General features: G+C 34.4%; 2 protein-coding genes across 6 annotated transcripts in view; one reads left to right on the top strand and one right to left on the bottom strand.

Annotated features, from left to right (window-relative positions):
- Cyt-b5-r (Cytochrome b5-related) overlaps positions 1 to 21,098 on the bottom strand; it is a 63,438-nt gene that overhangs the window by 2,580 nt on the left and 39,760 nt on the right. For all 4 annotated transcript variants that reach the window (XM_077420531.1, XM_077420529.1, XM_077420528.1 and 1 more), the window contains one exon: positions 22 to 272. In XM_077420531.1, the coding sequence (XP_077276657.1) occupies positions 22 to 249 (228 nt within the window). In that variant the 5' untranslated portion in view covers positions 250 to 272. The remainder of the gene's footprint in view (positions 1 to 21; positions 273 to 21,098) is intronic.
- On the top strand, positions 13,588 to 19,268 carry LOC143905246 (uncharacterized). 2 transcript variants are annotated; one of them, XM_077420545.1, is made up of 6 exons: positions 13,588 to 14,327; positions 16,957 to 17,165; positions 17,577 to 17,792; positions 17,983 to 18,042; positions 18,208 to 18,339; positions 18,431 to 19,268. In XM_077420545.1, exons 2-6 carry the CDS (start codon positions 16,967 to 16,969, stop codon positions 18,583 to 18,585), a joined length of 762 nt encoding a protein of 253 aa, XP_077276671.1. In that variant the 5' UTR covers positions 13,588 to 14,327; positions 16,957 to 16,966; the 3' UTR covers positions 18,586 to 19,268. The 2 variants fall into 2 exon arrangements, with proteins under 2 accessions (XP_077276671.1, XP_077276670.1); XM_077420544.1 differs by having other exon boundaries at positions 14,409 to 17,165.

The raw sequence follows: 21,098 nt of genomic DNA, 5'->3' as shown, positions 1-21,098 counted from the left end.
TAACTTTGATTTAATAAGTACCTCGAATAATTCGGTGATATCGGTCTTTTTCGTGAGCTGAATCCATTCAGCTCCACCCGGATGCGATTTAGCGAAGGTTTCCAAATCGTAAAGCTTATTTCCGATTCTCCACAATCCTTCCGCACCGTCGATTTTTCTCCTAGCCTCGAGAAAACCCGCCGCGGTTGCTACCGTCATATCTCTCGCTGGCAGGTAAGCTAAGCCGGGTACCGTGCTAGTTTTCGACATGTTAAAAATTTTCTTGACCTCGTCTAAATAAATAAGACACAAAAGTTTGGTACTTCTGGTGAATGGTACGTGCATGGATTTATCACAATTAACTTTTACACAAGTAATAATACGTTGATTTACATCTATGATTTATATCTCATTTTCTATAAACTTTTTCTTCAATTTTTTAATAATATTTCAATCTTTACTCTTTTTAAATTTTGGTTTTAATCAAAATCTTTAATTTCAATTTCGTGATTTTGTGGAGAAGAAATGGCCAATTATCAGTTATCGAACGATAGTAAGGTGTTAAAAAGAAAATCTCATAATTTAAGCAATTTGTTTATTCTAAAGTGAGCTAACGTTTCGACCGTACTTACAATCAGTCATCTTCAGATTATTTGAGAACAATACAAAAATAATAAAAATAATAATAAAATATTGAAGATTATTTTGAAAGCGTTGAAATAAGTACATATTAAGTTAAGGTCGAAGTCAAACACGGTAAGTCAAAAAGTCAATGATTAAAATTAAAACTTAAATTTAAGTCGAAAGTTAACCCTTTTCGGTCACACTGGGTAAAATACACCCCAGCGTTTTTTTGACTTCGAAAACGACCCATAAACCAATGGAAATTAGAGTCCCTATAATAAGAGTCTGGACAGTCTTTGGTTTTGAAGCAAAATGGCGGTAGTCAGACTCTTATTCTAGAAACTCTAGTTATCGATGTATATATACATTGTATGTATGCACGCGGTCAAACTGCAGTTGCATATCAAAAAATATAAGACGTTTTTAAACTGATTTACTATAAACAGGTGAGCCTACCCAGGTAGCAAACACAAGTCATTTTGACGTCAAATTTTGGTCCTTTACTAACCGTTCCTGACGTCACTAACTGGCGGCATAATGACGTTAAAATGACAGTCTAATGTCACAGACAATTGACGTCATCGCGGATACGTTATTTTGACGTCATTTTCTGACGTCTTATTGACGGCAAAAATATAGTCCAAGAGCCGGTTGCACAAAACCTTCCCTCATCGAACATCCGGCTGAATTTTATTCGAATAGATAGCTTTTTTAGTGGTTAACCCTGTGCCGGGTTTTATATGCCTTGAAACTTGACCGAAGTATTAAAAAAAGGGCCACTTCCAGTATGATTTTTTGAGATAAAACTCCCTTAAAGAACATCCGGCTAAAACTTGTGCCAATCGATTCAGGATGTCAAGCACTTTGATAAAAAAATATGCTGCCACCCCTTACCTTGACAGGAACCATGGCAGCAACCCTTAAACGTGACATATTTTTGTATCGTACCTCCCTTACAGAACATCCGATTTTTTTTTTTGAAATGTAGTTTGAACATTCCTGAACATAAAAAAACAATGCTACCATCGCTGGCCTTGACCAAAAATTTTTGTGCCATCCGTAAGTCGCGCGACTTTTGGCTGCCAATTTGTAACGGGTCAATACTTCCCTCACAGAACATACAATTTTTTGGGGAAATGTAGTTTGAACATTCCTGAACATAAAAAAACAATGCTACCATCGCTGGCCTTGACCAAAAATTTTTGTGCCATCCGTAAGTCGCGCGACTTTTGGCTGCCAATTTGTAACGGGTCAATACTTCCCTCACAGAACATACGGGTAATCTCTTGCCATGTATTTAAATAGAAAATAAGAAATCTTGAGACGAGATTAAGAACCGACTATAAATACCGTCCATACTAGCGCGAAAATTCCCATTGAATATTTTGTGGAAAAAATAGTTTGTGATAAACAAGCTGCGCGTACATTAGTAGAGGTATGGAATGAAACAAGGTAAGTTCATATAACACATTCACGTATTTTTATTTCTTTATTTTTTATTCTTATTTTTTTGTGTATTTAAAATCTTAAAAGTAAGATATAAAACATAAATATATAAATCACGAAAATTTTTTAAATTGCTATTGCTGTTGGAACTATCGACAGTATAGTCCTCGTCGTCACTATCATTATGCTCTATTTATGCTCTTATGCTCTATGCTCTATGAAGATTCAACTCTTAATGGAGTTGGATCTTCGTGGAACCATAGCTCTACTGGCCCTGGCTGAGGTAATATTTTTCACCCTAAATTTAATTATTTAAATGATGTATAAGTATCAAAGATTACATGACGATAATCGAACCAAATCGTGGTCGTATTGTCTTGGCGATTATAATAACCAGTAGAGTCGATTAATATTTCCATTGTTGTTTATCATTTAACTGGCGAAGTAAAAGTAATTTATTCCACACACACACACACACACACACACACACACACACACATTTATATATATTTATGTTTTATATCCTACTTTTAAGATTTTAAATACAAAAAAATAAGAATAAAGAATAAAGAAATAAAAATACGTGAATGTTATATGAACTTACCTTGTTTCATTCCATACCTCCACCAATGTACGCGCAGCTTGTTTATCACAAACTATTTTTTCCACAAAATATTCGATGGGAATTTTCGCGCTAGTATGGACGGTATTCATAGTCGGTTCTTAAAATCGTTCTCGTCAAAGATTGTGTTATTTTCTATTTAAATACATGGCAAGAGATTACCCGTATGTTCTGTGAGGGAAATATTGATCCGTTACAATTGGCAGCCAAAAGTCGCGCGACTTACGAGTGGCACAAAAATTTTTGGTCAAGGCCAGCGATGGCAGCATTGTTTTTTTATGTTCAGTAATGTTCAAGCTATATTTCCAAAAAAAAATTGTATATTCTGTGAAGGAAATATTGATCCGTTACAAATTGGCAGCTAAAAGTCGCGCGACTTACGGGTGGCACAAAAATTTTTGGTCAAGGCCAGCGATGGCAGCATTGTTTTTTTATGTTCAGGAATGTTCAAACTACATTTCCAAAAAAAGAATCGGATGTTCTGTGAGGGAGGTACGATACAAAAATATGTCACGTTTAAGGGTTGCTGCCATGGTTCCTGTCAAGGTGGGGGCCGGGTATATAGCAGCATATTTTTTTATCAAAGTGCTTGACATCCTGAATCGATTGGCACAAGTTTCAGCCGGATGTTCTTTAAGGGGGTTTCATCTCAAAAAATCATACCGGAAGTGGCCCTTTTTTTAACACTTCGGTCAAGTTTCAGGGCATATAAAATCCGGCACAGGGTTAACCACTAAAAAAGCTATCTATTCGAATAAAATTCAGCCGGATGTTCGATGAGGGAGGGTTTTGTGCAGCCGGCTCTTCTACTATAATAGGTCCATTACGACATACCAGTTTCTAGATGTTTTTTATGAAATTAAAATTTTAAAATGTCTACTTGATAAACGTTTATAAAAAATGTTCTTTTTCTTTATCTAAGAAAAAAAAGCTTTTTTAATCAAAAATGACTAAAAATAGACGTTATAATGACGTTATGGAATAACGTCAGTATAATGTCGTTTTTAAAGACATAGTCATCGCTTTTTGGTCATTTGACGTTATTCGTACAAACATGACTAGTATTTGACGTCAAAATGACTTGTGTTTGCTACCTGGGTATACATTATGTTTTAAATTTATTAAGTTAAAAAAAAATAAAAGCATATATACAGACACTGTAAAGTAACAAAAATGATAGTCTAACACACATCCCTTATATATATTTAATATAAAAGTATATATATATATATATATAATAAGTTATATATATTTAATTAATAATTTTAAAACAAAATGTAAATCTAAAATATACCATTTCATGCCAGCTTTAAATATGGCAACACCGCATTATTTTCTACGTTGGCATTACTGCCTGTCATCTTTCAAGCGCGGAATCAAAATGCCGAAAAATGTTGAATATCGTAAAAAATTTCGATAAAATTTCGATATTGACTCGAAGTGTTTATACTTTCAATACATCGATCTAGCTGCAATGTACTGCCTCACTGCGATATGTTGCCAAGTCTCATAGACTAAAATGGGTTATGCAGCGTACTGACCACATTTTGCTACAGTTTTAGGTAAATAACTTTTAAACGAGTAAATGGATCCAAATGAACTTTTGTACGAATATTTATCATAGTTTCATTAGCATATGTACAAATTTTGATTTAATTCGTAATGCTACTTCCTCAACAAATTATAAGAATAAAAAGAAATTTCATACGTCAACAAACTTTTTATTAAAATATCTCAGAAACTAAAGCCGTAATAAAAATCTAACGACATTTTTTAAATACAATGTCGATACAAGCTTTCGATTATTGCGACTAGTCCGAATAAGATTGGTGCAGCCAATCCCGAGATATGATAAAAATTAATGCAAACAAAAAAATTAAATAACTTTTAAACCAGTAAGAGAATTGTGCTGAAATTTTACACATATACTTACAATTAGACGTAATAATAGAGAACAATCTATGAAATTTTTAGATTTTTGGTAATGTTTTGAGATGTCACCCATACATCCTTAAACCGTTCAAACACAGATATTTTGACAGACGTTTTAAAAAATAACATAAATAACAAACAAAAATAAAAACCACAAAATTAACTACAATATGTTTGTTTCGCAACTTTATGATTGAAGTGGTGAATTTATGGTATAACTGGATTTTTAGAAAAAAGGTAAAAAAAGGCGCCAAGTTCACGCATAGTATAGTGTACCTATATGTTGTTACGTCAAAAAAAAATGGTAGTATTATACCTCGAAAAAATTTAAGTAACAAGTGGTAGACGTAATCTTTATATCTCGAAAAAATCTAAGCAGTAATATTTTTATTTCCGAAAAATTATAACCCAAGTGATCTATCAAGACACATCACAAAATTATGTTACCTTATCAAATTACAGAGGTAACAGTACAAAATAAAAATATTTTATTAAAATACATAAATTTTTCTTGTAAAAAAACTTAGCGCTGTTAGACTTCAAAATTTTAAATAAATAAAGACAACAATAAATAAAAATAATTCAGAAAAGAATGCGATGAAAGTAATATTAAATGATTATCAGCGTGGATGTGCGAGTGAGTGATATGGGTATGCGTGACGACGCGGACGGCGGATAATGCGGCTTATAATTAAGTAGAGGATAAGTTTATTTATTTATTTAAAATTTTGAGGTCTAGCAGCGCCAAGTTTTTTTACAAGAAAAATTTATGTATTTTAATAAAATATTTTTATTTTGTGCTGTTACTTCTGTAATTCTTTGTGACCACTAAAAAATACACATGTAAACTTTGTATTTAAATATCTTCCCTTGTTAAATTTAAACACAATTTAAAGATTTTTCAAAGTAATGCAACAATTATTTTTTGAGGCAATATATATGTTTTCTCTGTAATTGGCGCTGTAATTTAAAGAGACATCATTTCTTTTTTGTAATTGTAATAGATTACTTGAAGCGCGACTCTTCTTTTTGATAAGGTAACATAATTTTGTGATGTGTCTTGATAGATCACTTGGGTTATAATTTTTCGGAAATAAAAATATTACTGCTTAGATTTTTTCGAGATATAAAGATTACGTCTACCACTTGTTACTTAAATTTTTTCGAAGTATAATACTACCACTTTCTTTTTTTTTCGACGTAACAACATATAGGTACACTACTATGCGTGAACTTCGCGCCTTTTTTTACTTTTTTTTCAAAGTAATTTTGTACGGATATCACGCTTTTTTGTAGTATTACGCATTTTATAAACAGTATGTACAGGGTAAAGCTATTTGGAAGTATAATACTACCACTTTGTTTTTTTCGAGGTAACAACATAACAGGGTAACAACATAATACATATACACTACTATGCGTGTACTTGGCGCCTTTTTTACCTTTTTTTTAAAAAGTAATTTTGTACAGATATCACGCTTTTTTGTAGTGTTACACATCTTAATCTTATAAACAATATATCTTATAATCTTATAAACAGTGTATACAAGGTATGAAGCTAAAAATGTTACGGACTATTATTTCTAAAGAAAACAACAATTTAATATTTTGCTTAGTTTCTTAAGAATAATAATTTGTAACCCTTTGCTCTGTAACCCCACATAGTGCGCTTCGTATTAGTTTTCGGTGTCCAAGTGTAATAATACGTTGAATGCGATGTCTAGGTGTCTCAGGTTGCCGATGACGATGTCTAGTTAGTGAGCTCCGTAGTTTTCGGTGTCTACGTGTATTAATACCTTGAATTTGTTGTCTAGGTGTCCCAAGTTGCCGATGACGAGTCCACATAGTGCGCTCCGTAGTTTTTGATGTCTACGTGTATTAATACCTCAAATTCGATATCTACGTGTTCTACATTCAGATTTAAAGTTGTTAACACATCTAGACACCAAAAACTACGAAGCGCACTATGTGGATCTCGTCATCGGCAACCTGAGACACGTAAACATCGAATTCAAGGTATTATTACACTTAGACACCGAAAACTACGGAGCTCACTATCTAGACATCGTCATCGGCAACCTGGGACACCTAGACATCGCATTCAACGTATTATTACACCTGGACACCGAAAATTACGAAGCGCACTATGTGGATCTCGTCATCGGCAACCTGGGACACGTAGACATCGAATTCAACGTATTATTACACCTGGACACCGAAAACTACGGAGCTCACTATCTAGACATCGTCATCGGCAACCTAGGACACGTAGACATCGAACTCAACGTATTATTACACCTGGACACCGAAAACTACGAAGCGCACTATCTGGACCTCGTCATCGGCAACCTGAGATACCTAGACATCAAATTCAAGCTTGATTCATAAGAATCGACTTAAAAATTCTCTAGCGGCACTTTCTGCCAAGCGTAGAGAATCTTCTTTTCCGTTGACTCAATATATATTATATATATACCTAATTTACCTAAATAGAAATCTTCCTCCTGACCGATAAGTCTATCGACCTAATTTCGAAATACGCGCGCGATATTGAAACTGGCGATACCTGCGCCGCCAGCGTCGAAAAAGTGAAAGGGACGTTTCTCTGATAATCATAATAATATTGAGATGAGAACGGTCGACGTAGAAGTAGTATTGTCAAAAAACTTGGCGCTGCTAGACCTTAAAATTAGGTCAGCTTGGTGTGTGTGTGCGAGCGAGTGGGTGTGGGCGATGTGTGTGTGGGCGATGTGTGTGTGGGCGATGTGTGTGTGTGTGTGTGTGTGTGTGTGTGTGTGTGTGTGTGTGTGTGTGTGTGTGTGTGTGTGTGTGTGTGTGTGTGTGTGTGTGTGTGTGTGTGTGTGTGTGTGTGTGTGTGTGTGTGTGTGTGTGTGTGTGTGTGTGTGTGTGTGTGTGTGTGTGTGTGTGTGTGTGTGTGTGTGTGTGTGTGTGTGTGTGTGTGTGTGTGTGTGTGTGTGTGTGTGTGTGTGTGTGTGTGTGTGTGTGTGTGTGTGTGTGTGTGTGTGTGTGTGTGTGTGTGTGTGTGTGTGTGGGGTGTGTGTGTGTGTGTGTGTGTGTGTGTGTGTGTGTGTGTGTGTGTGTGTGTGTGTGTGTGTGTGTGTGTGTGTGTGTGTGTGTGTGTGTGTGTGTGTGCTTGTGTGTGTGTGTGTGTGTGTGTGTGTGTGTGTGTGTGTGTGTGTGTGTGTGTGTGTGTGTGTGTGTGTGTGTGTGTGTGTGTGACGGTGAATAATGCGGCTTATTATTAAGTATAGGATAAGTTAGGATAAGTTTAGATTTTTAAAGCGATTAGAATTAAAAGTATAGAATAAGTATAGAATAAGTAATATTTACATTTGTAAAAGGTCTCTCTCTCTCTCTCTCTCTCTCTCTCTCTCTCTCTCTCTCTCTCTCTCTCTCTCTCTCTCTCTCTCTCTCTCTCTCTCTCTCTCTCTCTCTAGCAGCGCCAAGTTTTTTGACAAGAAAAATTTATGTATTTTAATAAAATATTTTTATTTTGTACTGTTACCTCTGTAATTCTTTGCGATGCGATTAAATCTTTTAAAATACATATATAAACTTTGTATTTAAATACCTTGTATTCCCTTGTTGGGTTTAAATATTTTAATAAAATATTTGTATTTTGTACTGTTACCTCTGTGTAATTCTTCATGATTCAATTTTTTATTCTAATCGAAGAAAAGCAGTAGTAATATTATACCTCGAAAAAACCTAAGTAACAAGTGGCAGACGTAATCTTTGTATCTCGAAAAATATACTGAGAAAAAAAATTGTTAATCCCAAGAAATATTTAGTTTGATACGTTCAACTAAACATTTTAGTTAGTTAACTAAATATTAGTTGTTTCAACAATTTATTTCGTTTCTTTAATCAAGAATTAATTAATTCAACTAATGTTTAGTTAACTAACTAAAATGTTTAGTTGAACGTATCGGACTAAATATTTCTTGGGATTGACAAATTTTTTTTCTCAGTGTATGTTCTCTGTAATTGGCGCTGTAATTTAAAAAGAGATATCATTTCTTTTTTGTAATTGTAATAATAGATCACTTGAAGCGCGACTCATTTTTTGATAAGGTAACGTAATTTTGTGATGAGATTTTTGGAGATACAAAGCTTACGTCCACCACTTGTTACTTAGGTTTTTTCGAGGTATAATACTACTACTTTGTTTTTTTTTTAGGTGAAGATACCACTGTTTAGGTTTTTTCGAGATTTTTCAAGATACAAAGATTTCGTCTACCACTTGTTACTTAGATTTTTTTAAGGTATAATACTACCACTGTTTTTTTTTTCGAGGTAACAACATATACACTACTATGCGTGTACTTGGCGCCTTTCTTTACCTTTTTTTTAAAAAAGGTAATTTTGTACAGATATCACGCCTTTTTGTAGTATTACGCATTGTATAAACAGTATGTACAAGGTGTTATTTCGAGGTATAATACTACCACTTTGTTTTTTTCGAGGTAACAACATAATACATATATGTACTACTATGCGTGTACTTGGCGCATTTTTTTACCTTTTTTTTGAAAAAGGTAATTTTGTACGGATATCACGCCTTTTTGTAGTGTTACGCATCTTAATCTTAACAAAAAAAATTACACCTTATAAAGAAATGTGTCTGAAGTTGTAAATATATATATATACACATTGCCGGACATTGCTTTTATGTATAATATGCATGTATATTACGTTGCTTGTATAAATTATTTCTTACCAACTTTTTCCAAAAATTATTTTTACGTCAGACATAATTTTAATTCATCCAATTTTTATTATGTCTAAACATAATTTTTGTCCAATTTTTATTATGTCTAGACATAATTTTAATTCAGCGATTTTTATTATGTCATGACATAATTTTAATTCTGCCGCTAAGGAAATTTTAAGTCGATTTTTATGAATCAAGCTTGAATTCAATGTTTAGGTGTCCCAGGTTGCCGATGACGAGGTCCACATAGCGCGCTCTATAGTTTTCGGTGTCCAGGTGTATTAATACCTTGAATTTGATGGCCACGTGTTCCAAGTTGCCGATGACGAGGTCCACATAGTGCGCTTCGTAGTTTTCGGTGTCTACATGTATTAATACCTCGAATTCGATATCTACGTGTCCTACATTGGGTGCGTTCAGCCGATACTTTGCTAGCCTAGCAATCGTGAGCAGTCGCTCGTTTTCGCTCGTTTCCTCTTTTTTGACTTACTGGATTAAAAAGAGAAGAAACGAGCACAAACGAGCAACTGCTCACGATTGCTAGGCTAGCGGAGTATCGGCTGAACGCACCCATTCAGATTTAAAGTTATTAATACACCTAGACACCAAAAACTATGAAGCGCATTATGTGGACCTCGTCATCAGCAACCTGGGACACCTAGACATCAATTTCAAGGTATTAATACACGTAGACACCAAAAACTACGGAGCGCACTATGTGGACCTCGTCATCGGCAACCTGGGACACCTAGACATCGAATTCAACGTACAATTACACCTGGACACCAAAAACTATGAAGCGCACTATCTGGATCTCGTCATCGGCAACCTGGGACACGTGAACATCAAATTCGAGGTATTATTACACCTAGACACCGAAAAATACGGAGCGCGATATCTGGACCTCGTCATCGGCAACCTGGGACACGTGGACACCGAAAACTACGGAGCGCACTATGTGGACCTTGTCATCGGCAACCTGGGATACCTAGACATCGAATTCAACGTACGATTACACCTGGACACCGAAAACTATGAAGCGCATTATCTGGATCCCGTCATCGGCAACCTGGGACTCGTGGACATCGAATTCAAGATATTAATACACGTAGACACCAAAAACTACGGAGCGCACTATGTGGACCTCGTCATCGGCAACCTGGGACACGTAGACATCGAATTCAACGTATTATTACACCTGGACACCGAAATCTATGAAGCGCATTATCTGGACCTCGTCATCGGCAACCTGGGACACGTGGACATCGAATTCAACGTATTATTACACCTGGACACCGAAAACTATGAAGCGCACTGTGTGGACCTCGTCATCGGCAACCTGGGACACGTGGACATCGAATTCAAGGTATTAATACACGTAGACACCGAAAACTACGGAGCGCACTATGTGGACCTCGTCATCGGCAACCTGGGACACCTAGACATCGAATTCAACGTACGATTACACCTGGACACCGAAAACTACGAAGCGCACTGTGTGGACCTCGTCATCGGCAACCTGAGACACGTGGACATCGAAATCAAGATATTAATACACGTAGACACCAAAAACTACGGAGCGCACTGTGTGGACCTCGTCATCGGCAACCTGGGACACGTAGACATCGCATTCAACGTATTATTACACCTGGACACCGAAAACTATGAAGCGCATTATCTGGATCCCGTCATCGGCAACCTGGGACTCGTGGACATCGAATTCAAGATATTAATACACGTAGACACCAAAAACTACGGAGCGCACTATGTGGACCTCGTCATCGGCAACCTGGGACACGTAGACATCGAATTCAACGTATTATTACACCTGGACACCGAAATCTATGAAGCGCATTATCTGGATCCCGTCATCGGCAACCTGAGACACGTGGACATCGAATTCAAGATATTAATACACGTAGACACCAAAAACTATGGAGCGCACTGTGTGGACCTCGTCATCGGCAACCTGGGACACGTAGACATCGCATTCAACGTATTATTACACCTGGACACCGAAAACTACGAAGCGCACTGTGTGGACCTCGTCATCGGCAACCTGGGACACGTGGACATCGAATTCAAGGTATTAATACACGTAGACACCGAAAACTACGGAGCGCACTATGTGGACCTCGTCATCGGCAACCTGGGACACGTAGACATCGCATTCAACGTATTATTACACCTGGACACCGAAAACTACGAAGCGCACTATGTAGACCTTGTCATCGGCAACCTGGGACACCTAGACATCGAATTCAACGTACGATTACACCTGGACCCCGAAAACTATGAAGCGCACTATCTGGATCTCGTCATCGGCAACCTGGGACACGTAAACATCGAATTCGAAGTATTATTACACCTAGACACCGAAAACTACGGAGCGCGATATCTGGACCTCGTCATCAGCAACCTGGGACACCTAAACATAGAATTCAAGGTATAAATACACGTAGACACCTAAAACTACGGAACTCACTATCTAAATTTCATCATCGGCAACCTGGAACACCTAGACATCGCATTCAACGTATTATTACACCTGGACACCGAAAACTACGAAGCGCACTATGTAGACCTTGTCATCGGCAACCTGGGACACCTATACATCGAATTCAACGTACGATTACACCTGGACCCCGAAAACTATGAAGCGCACTATCTGGATCTCGTCATCGGCAACCTGGGACACGTAAATATCGAATTCGAAGTATTATTACACCTAGACACCGAAAACTACGGAGCGCGATATCTGGACCTCGTCATCAGCAACCTGGGACACCTAAACATAGAATTCAAGGTATAAATACACGTAGACACCGAAAACTACGGAACTCACTATCTAGACATCATCATCGGCAACCTGGAACACCTAGACATCGCATTCAACGTATTATTACACCTGGACACCAAAAACTACGAAGCGCACTATGTGGACCTCGTCATTGGCAACCTGGGACACCTAGACATCGAATTCAACGTACGATTACACCTGGACACCAAAAACTATGAAGCGCACTATCTGGACCTCGTCATCGGCAACCTGGGATACCTAGACATCGCATTCAAGCTTAATTCATAAGAATCGACTTAAAAATTCCCTAGCGGCATTTTCTGCCAAGCGTAGAGAATCTTCTTTTCCGTTAACTCAATATATATTATTTATATATATACCTAATTTACCTAAATAGAAATCTTCCTTCTGACCGATAAGTCTATCGACCTAATTTCGAAATACGCGCGCGATATCGAAACTAGCGATACCTGCGCCGCCAGCGTCGAAAAAGTGAAAGTAACGTTTCTGATTATGACGTCATCATATCAGACGTCGGCGTTAGTAGAAGAAGAAGTATCTTAAAAATAAATTTTCACATTTGGACTTTGCGTCGCAATATCTCCGCTCGTAGGGCACGTAGCGGAATATTATGAGAGAAACCCCCCCCTAATTGGACCCCAAGCTATCGATCAAGCCTACTTAGAACTTGATCCGTTCACTCGTTATCGAGATCTCAACATCTCGGGTACTCGCAACCCGTCGCGTCGCGTAAAAGAGTCACGGTCGGTCTCGCTCCGCGTGTACTTGGCGCGAGACACTACCGTGTCTCTTGATCTTAAAAATAAATTTTCACATTTGGACTTTGCGTCGCAATATCTCCGCTCGTAGGGCACGTAGCGGAATATTATAAGAGAAACCCTCCCCTAATTGGACTCCAAGCTATCGATCAAGCCTACTTAGAACTTAATTCGTTCACTCGTTATCGCGCGGCCGGCCGGCATAACATCGGACATTCTATGTATATGCATTTTTTTTCCATAATGTGAAAATAATATCCTGTATATACAATGTATATACATTTCATATACATGATTTGAATATACATTATGGTACATAATATGTATATCCATTAATGTATTTTATATGTACATACAGCACACAATATTAAATGTATATCCATTTCATATTGATTTGAATATACATTATGGTAAATAATATGTATATTCATCAATGTATTTCGTATGTATATACGGCGTACAATATTAAATGTATATACATTTCATATATATGATTTAAATATACATTATGGTACATGATATGTATATCCATTAATGTATTTCGTATGTACATACAGCACACAATATTAAATGTATATCCATTTCATATACATGATTTGAATATACATTATGTTACATAATATGTATATTCATCAATGTATTTCGTATGTATATACAGCGTACAATATTGAATGTATACATATACATTTCATATATGTATATGATTTGAATATACATTATGGTACATAATATGTATATTCATCAATGTATTTTGTATGTATATACAGCGTACAATATTGAATGTGCATGCCTTGCGTACGCATCATAACGCGTATTTCCGGCCGTATTTTTCTCGCAAAGTCTTTCGCGTACAGCCGGTGTTTGTCGGTGTTTAAAGATGTCATTCTGCTTACTAATATATATCTGATAAGAAGTTAGCATATATTATAGGTATTTCATAAGACATCTTTAAACATTTTTATGGCATTTTTTTAAATAAGAAGCCTAGTGCGAGCAAAAAGTCATGTCTGTGTGTGTTTGAAATACTTGTTAAAGCGGGGAGCACACACTTCTGCACAACGCATAATACGTAAGCATAAGAAAATAACTGATTGGTCTATTTCCTTACGCACATGTGTATGGACCAATCAGTTTTCTTATGCTTACGCATTATGCGTTGTGCAGAAGTGTGTGTCCGGGCCCTTAGGTTAAAAACTATTATTATATAGCGCTCACCACGCACCCCGGACTGCGCATGAGTTTTTAGATCACGCGAGAGCAGCGTGATAGGAAGCGCGAGAGTGGGGATGTGCAGGCTCGAGCTTGCGACCCGGCAACCGTCGCCATTCGAGTTCCTGCTTTCGTGCGCGAGTCATGTTTTGCGTTGTATACGGTGTGACCGGCTAATAACCGCTGGCTCAGTAAAATCACGTAAGTATATATGTAATAAATATTAAAGTTAAGTATAATAATAATAATATTAATAATATTGCTTAATATTACTGTTCGCAGTAGAGATCGAATCTCTAGCGCTTCTAGAAGTCTCTCGGATCCGCGTGCATGTTCGCGTTCGCCAGTGTCCGCCAAATTTCTACTTCTACCGGCAAAATTTCTATTGAGATTTTTCGAAGATAAGTATATATTATAACATACATAGTATACACTTCCATATCTGGTTTTTTATTCTTTTGGCCTTTGTATAATTTGATTTTTCTTCTTACAACCTTTTTATAACCTCTTTAGCCATGGACAAGTTTAATCAAGCAAGGCATAAAATGAAGTTCTCTAGAAAGCTTAAAAAAAAATAAATCAATCTTTAGCAATGATTTACGAGCCCGAGTCATCTCTCGATTCTCATAACATTAATATAGATGATAATAGTATTCAAGATATTGCAAATAATAATAAAATAAGTAACGATAACGCAATGTTGCAAAAAAGTTCATGCGACAATGATGTAGATAGCGACGATAGCGACGATGATGTAGACATTAATATTCCATGTAACAGTGAATTATTTAATAATACGGACTATGATATTAATAACATATCATGTAGTAATACTAGACATGTTGAGAATCCTATAAACGAAGTATCGCTAACCTCGAAAATAGCCAAATGGGCTGTAAAAAATAATATAAAATTGTCAGCATTGAGAAATCTACTCCCCATTATACGTGTGAAATACCTGGATGTGAAAATGTACCAAAAGATCCGAGAACGCTTCTAAAAACACCTAGTAACATAGTCATAACACCTTTAGCTGACGGAGCATATTATTATTTTGGCATAGAGAAAACTTTAAATTTATTTTGTGTAAATTATAAAATCAACATACAGCCAAATGAAGAGTTTTTATTAGCTATTAATATTGATGGCTTACCATTGAGTAAGAGTACTAATAGTTCATTTTGGCCTATTTTGTGTTCAGTAAAATCGATAGAAATACTTATAAAACATGTGTTTTTAATTGCTTTGTATCATGGTTCAGGAAAGCCTACTAATGAGTTTTTTAAGGATTTTGTTAATGAATGTATCCATTTATCGACCAACGGAATATTAATAAATTCTTGTAGATATATTTTTCGAATTTTTATGTTAATTTGTGATTCACCTGCAAAATCATTTGCATTAGGTATCAAAAGTCATACAGGATATTTTTCATGCACAAAATGTAATCAAGAGGGTGATTTTTTAAATAATGTATTGTGCTTTACTGAGACTAAAAATTTACGCAAGAGAACCGATAGTTCATTCAGAACTATGGCTCAACCAAAGCATCATACTGATAGAAGCATGCTATTAGATATACCAAATTTTAATATGATAGACAACGTACCAATAGATTACATGCATAATCTTTTACTAGGTGTTGCGAAAAGAATTATTTGTCACAGCCGATATGGTTGGATTCATCGTAAACCACCTCACAAATTACGAGCCCGTGATATTAATAAGATTTCCGAAAATCTTATAAGATTAAAGCGATATATTCCTCGTGAGTTTTCTAGAAAAACGCGTTCTATACTTGAATGCAAAAGATATAAAGCTACAGAATTTAGATTATTTTTGCTATATACTGGTCCTATAGTTTTAAAAGATGTTTTGCCGCGTAAAATCTATAACAATTTTATTACATTAAGCCTTGCAAGTTCCATAATGATAAGTCAATATTACTCAAAATTAGAAAATTATGTATTGTATGCTCATGATTTGATGAAACATTTTGTTTGCCAATCCATTAAAATTTACGGTCCAGATTTTGTATCACATAATGTACATAACTTGGTGCATTTAAGTGATTGTGTAAAATTATACGGTTCGCTTGATAATTTCAGTGCCTTTCCTTTTGAAAATTTCATGCAATATTTAAAAAAAAAAGTTTGCAAATCTGCTCAGCCTTTACAACAAGTTATACGTCGCGTGATTGAAGAAGGCAATAATCCTGAATGTATTAATATTACAAGCAATGATTCTGTGAAATTACGAATCGAACATTTCAATGGGCCTTTAATTAATAATTGCACATCTCCACAATATAGGCAAGCACAGACAAATCATTATTGCTTAGATATTTCAAAAATAGGCGACAGATTTGTAGAATTAAAAAATAATTTTATTATTGAAATTAAGAATATCGCTTCTTGTGAAAACTCCGTATGTATAATAGGATACAGGTATAGCAAGCAAGATGACTTTTATTTAAAACCATGCCCGTCGTCCTTATTTGATATTCAATTTAATAATTCACTTAAAGCATGGAATATTGATTTTATCAAAAGAAAATTGGTAGTGCTACCTTACAAAGATAAACTCGTTTCATTTCCATTGCTACATATGTAAATGGGTGTATCCAGTAGCACAACCGCTCACTGAGCGGCTAAGTAGCAATAGAATGTAGAATGTGATTGGTTCTTACCTTTGAATCCAACCAATTATGTTCAATTGCTACTTGGCCGCTCAATGAGCGGTCATACTCCTGAATGTATCCAATTTGTAATTATTGTTAATTTTAAATATCTTGTATGCATATTTAAATATATATATTTTTTAATTATAGAATATTGAAGATGACTTGGCTCGTTGTGAAGTTTGAGCCTGAAGATACAGTGGAAGCTGTACCAAACACGTGGTATGTTAAAGACAAGTCACAATGTTATTGGCCACCAGAAAATACTGCAAAGAATGTCATAAAAGATTTAATTAAAAAGAAGCGATCTCCTCAAGCAAATTGGATACTCTATGGAGCTATTGTATTGGGCTGTTATGGTAAAGTACATATCTTATAAGTATGAAGATATGTTATTATAAATTATAATATACTTTGCACATTATTAAGTTATATTAATAAAATGTCTACAATACAAGAGTATATTGAGCATATTTTACATTTTACAAATATATTTGTACTTGTGTTACAATGTAAAAGAACTCTTATTTGCATTGCTCAGTTAGGTCTTCAAATAAAGTAGAGAGAGAGAGAGAGAGAGAGAGAGAGAGAGAGAGAGAGAGAGAGAGAGAGAGAGAGAGAGAGAGAGAGAGAGAGAGAGAATTTATAATTAATATATAATATATAAATTTATTTTATTTTAATATAATGTTACTTTAATTGTATTATAAATTATACATGTATTATAAATTGTATTATAAATTATTTATATAACTTATATTTTTTTACAGACGATTATAATTTTGCACAAAGGAAAGCTACTAAAGCTATAAAAAAGAACACAGATAATCTATCCTCCAACAACGAAAATATAAAACAGAAACGTAGTAGTAAGAAAAAAAGAAAGAAAGGCCATAAAAGAGTTGAACATGAAAGTGAATATGAATTGTTTTCTGAGGCTGAAAAATCTTCATCAGATGATTCAATATATCCTCAAATAAGGAATAGTAAGTAAACAATATGGTAATCATATAATATTACATTTATGCGCATTATTTGCAAAAATTAATGACCCGTGTTTATTGAACATATTAAAAGATAATTGAAAAAGATTATATTACATTATAAAAAAGTTCTATAGTAATATTTACATCGCATATATGTAATTATGTATACGTTGCTTTATTGCATGTACAGAAGAGGCAGATATGGTCAAAAATTTTGAATTTACTAACCAGGGCAATGTTTATAATAAAGGTAATTAATAACAGAAAATATTATATATAAAAAATGTACAGAGTAACGTAATTCAGAAAGTTTACTTTTAATGAAAACTTTTTTAATGCTTTTTTTCCTATACATGTATAAAAAAAAATTTAAATTACATGAGAAGTAATTATGTCTAACTTATATTTTTTCAAGAGAGAGTCGTAGAAAATCAAAGTAATAATAACAATAATTCAACAATTGCTTCTACTACCTCTTGTGCTACTTCTACAGTAAAAGCAACACTGCAGCATAAATCTCCTCTGGTTTTGGGACATAGCTATACTAGTAAGACATATTTTGTATGTTACAACATACTATTAAGTATGCTCATTTGTATACAATATATATAAACTTATAACTACTATTTACATTTTAGAATTTGAAACACAAGTTTTCAAAGAATTAGCTATCCTCAGCCTAAAAATTGATGACATTTCTGAAAGTCTAAATGTGCTAATAAAAAATAAGGCAGATGAATCACAAAGTCTATATACACATAACAAAGTTCCCGATATTGTAGAATTATATTAAAAAGAGTTTATTTAAAAAAATTATATTAAGTTATCAATATACCTAATAGTGTCATTCGATGTTGTTTAAGATTGCTTAAACGTTTAACGATAGCGAAGTCGAAAATATTCAGCACGGCAATTGCGAGCAACGAGACTTGAGCTATATCGCCGTGACTTTCGACGGGACGTTTAAATGAGTAAACAGTGGAGACAAAGCATTCTTTGTTCGCTTTGTTTCCCCTGTTTATAATTGTCGATCGCGCATCTCTCGGGGACTTCTCTCGGTTAAGCGTGTATCGAAAAGTCTCGAATTTGCGAGAAGCCCCCGAGAGCTTAAAGAGACACGCGCTCTTGGCAACGGGGCCAGTCGCTCTCAGCTTCCAGAGTTGCCGCTGTCAATATCGAGTTGCTTGCTCCTGTTTTCGCGTACGCTTAATAGATATAGAGTTGCTCGCTCGTTCGCTTGCTTAATTCGCACTGCCTGTATCGGCGCTTGCTTGCGCTTTCGCGGCGCGATATCTACCATCGTTATGACTGCGATACAGTTTGTAAATAGTGTATATAGAAAATAAACTGTGCTTGTCCGTCAATTCTGCTCTTCGCCTGTCTCTTCCTACGCGGTTCGTGTCCTCGCTCGCGCGCTCAGTCCGCTTCCAAACAGATGTCTAATTTTAATAATTTTTATATATTTTACTTCCCACATTTATAATAAAATCAGCCTAAATGTATTAAATTTACATTATTGTTTTACATATGAATATATAAAAGAGTATTATCAATAGAGATTATATATATTATAACATAATATTATTAAATACAATATTTATAAATTGATTAACGTATTTTACTTATTAATTTACTTTGATATACTGTTTTTACATTCTATTTATTCTTGTATCCTTGTCCATGATTTTATGTATATTTATTGATTATATATATTTATTGATTATGTATATTTATTGTCTATCAATTGATTATTTTATGGCTGAATACTTTGTAAGTCAAAGCGTACTTAACGATTTTATTATGTGACAAATATATTTATAATTATTATTAATTTGATATCCTTTTTTGCTCATTTTCTTGGTCATATTTTGTAAATACGAGCTAATTTTTTGAATTTAAATCATTTTAATATGTTTAGCAAAAAAACATGTCTAATTTGGTGTCTTGAAAAATATTGATTGACATTTGCTAATTACCCTAAAATATAAAATTCACGGTAAATTATGTAATTGCAAATAAAAAATTTTGTATGCATATGTAACTATAAAAATTGATTTATTATATATATTCTAATTGTGTGTGTGTGTGTGTATATGCTATAAAGACAATTCTTTAAAACAGCATGTATGTGATAATAAAAAATAAATTTTAATAAATTTTAATTAAATTAATAGTATCTAATCTAATAAAAATATTAGATAATTTGCATTTTTCTCATTATTGCAGTCTCAAAATCTAAGTCGCATCGGAGGATTAAATGTTAAAGATACTGTAAGAAGAATAATGTATCGTGTTTTCACCAATGAAGTTGGCATGTGTTATTCCTGGGAAAAAGCTAAAACGAAAAAAGCTTTCAAAAATTTGACTATTGCAACTACTATTTTTTGTAAGTTTTATTAATTTCTGTTATATTACTATTATTAAATAGTTTTCATTAAGTTTTCTGATTTTGTCACGGATATTATTACTAATAATAAAGATTTGAAAATTAAGGCTCCTGGGTACTCGCTGCTTCTATCCTTATTGTTTGATGACGTCAGAAGCGGAATATTTTCGAAATGTGCTGAAGCAATTTAAAGTGTTATTTTATGAAAATATCTTTTTATTTGGAAATTGCACGCAAGGATTCTCAACGTGTTATTTCTTGTATCTGATGTCATCCAACAAGGATAGAAGCGGCGAGTACCTAGAAGCCTTCAGATGTGTTTGCTAATTTGTGAATATTTTTTAGCTGCCGTACGACATAACAAAAATACTCAGAACTGCACAGATTTGGAAATAATCGATGTTATAAAAGCATGACTTGTTAGGAGCAAGGATCGTTTTAACAATAATAACAATAAAAATAAAAAAGTAGCTGACGAAGGAATAGAATCACTCAATAATGCAGAAAATCCGGATACACAAAGTTTGCAGCGTAAGGATTAATTCAGGAAGCATTTGAAATAAAAAAATATGTATGTTACTGTGCAATATGTAACTTGTCAAAGATATATTTACCGACTTTCTGTAGTTTAGGCAATATTAACATTTAAGATTAATTTTATAAGCATATTTGTTGCAATTCATTATAAGTTTAATTTGATTTAAAATTATTAGAAGCTTTGTTTTCCATATTTTATTATACAAAACATACACATAGATTTGAAATATATGTATGTTTTCTATAGTTTGTCATAATTATTAACATATAAGGATAACTTTATAAGCATATATATGTTGCAATTTATTATAAGTTTAATTTAAAAGTTATTAGAAGCTTTGTCTTCCATATTTGTAATACGAAACGTACACGTACCTTGTAAA

This window comes from Temnothorax americanus, unplaced genomic scaffold (assembly GCF_048541705.1).
Source record: "Temnothorax americanus isolate GAGA-0224 unplaced genomic scaffold, ASM4854170v1 Scaffold6, whole genome shotgun sequence".
Taxonomy (NCBI): domain Eukaryota; kingdom Metazoa; phylum Arthropoda; class Insecta; order Hymenoptera; family Formicidae; genus Temnothorax; species Temnothorax americanus.
Note: the sequence above shows the minus strand (reverse complement) of the source record. Positions and strands in the feature narration are given on the sequence as shown.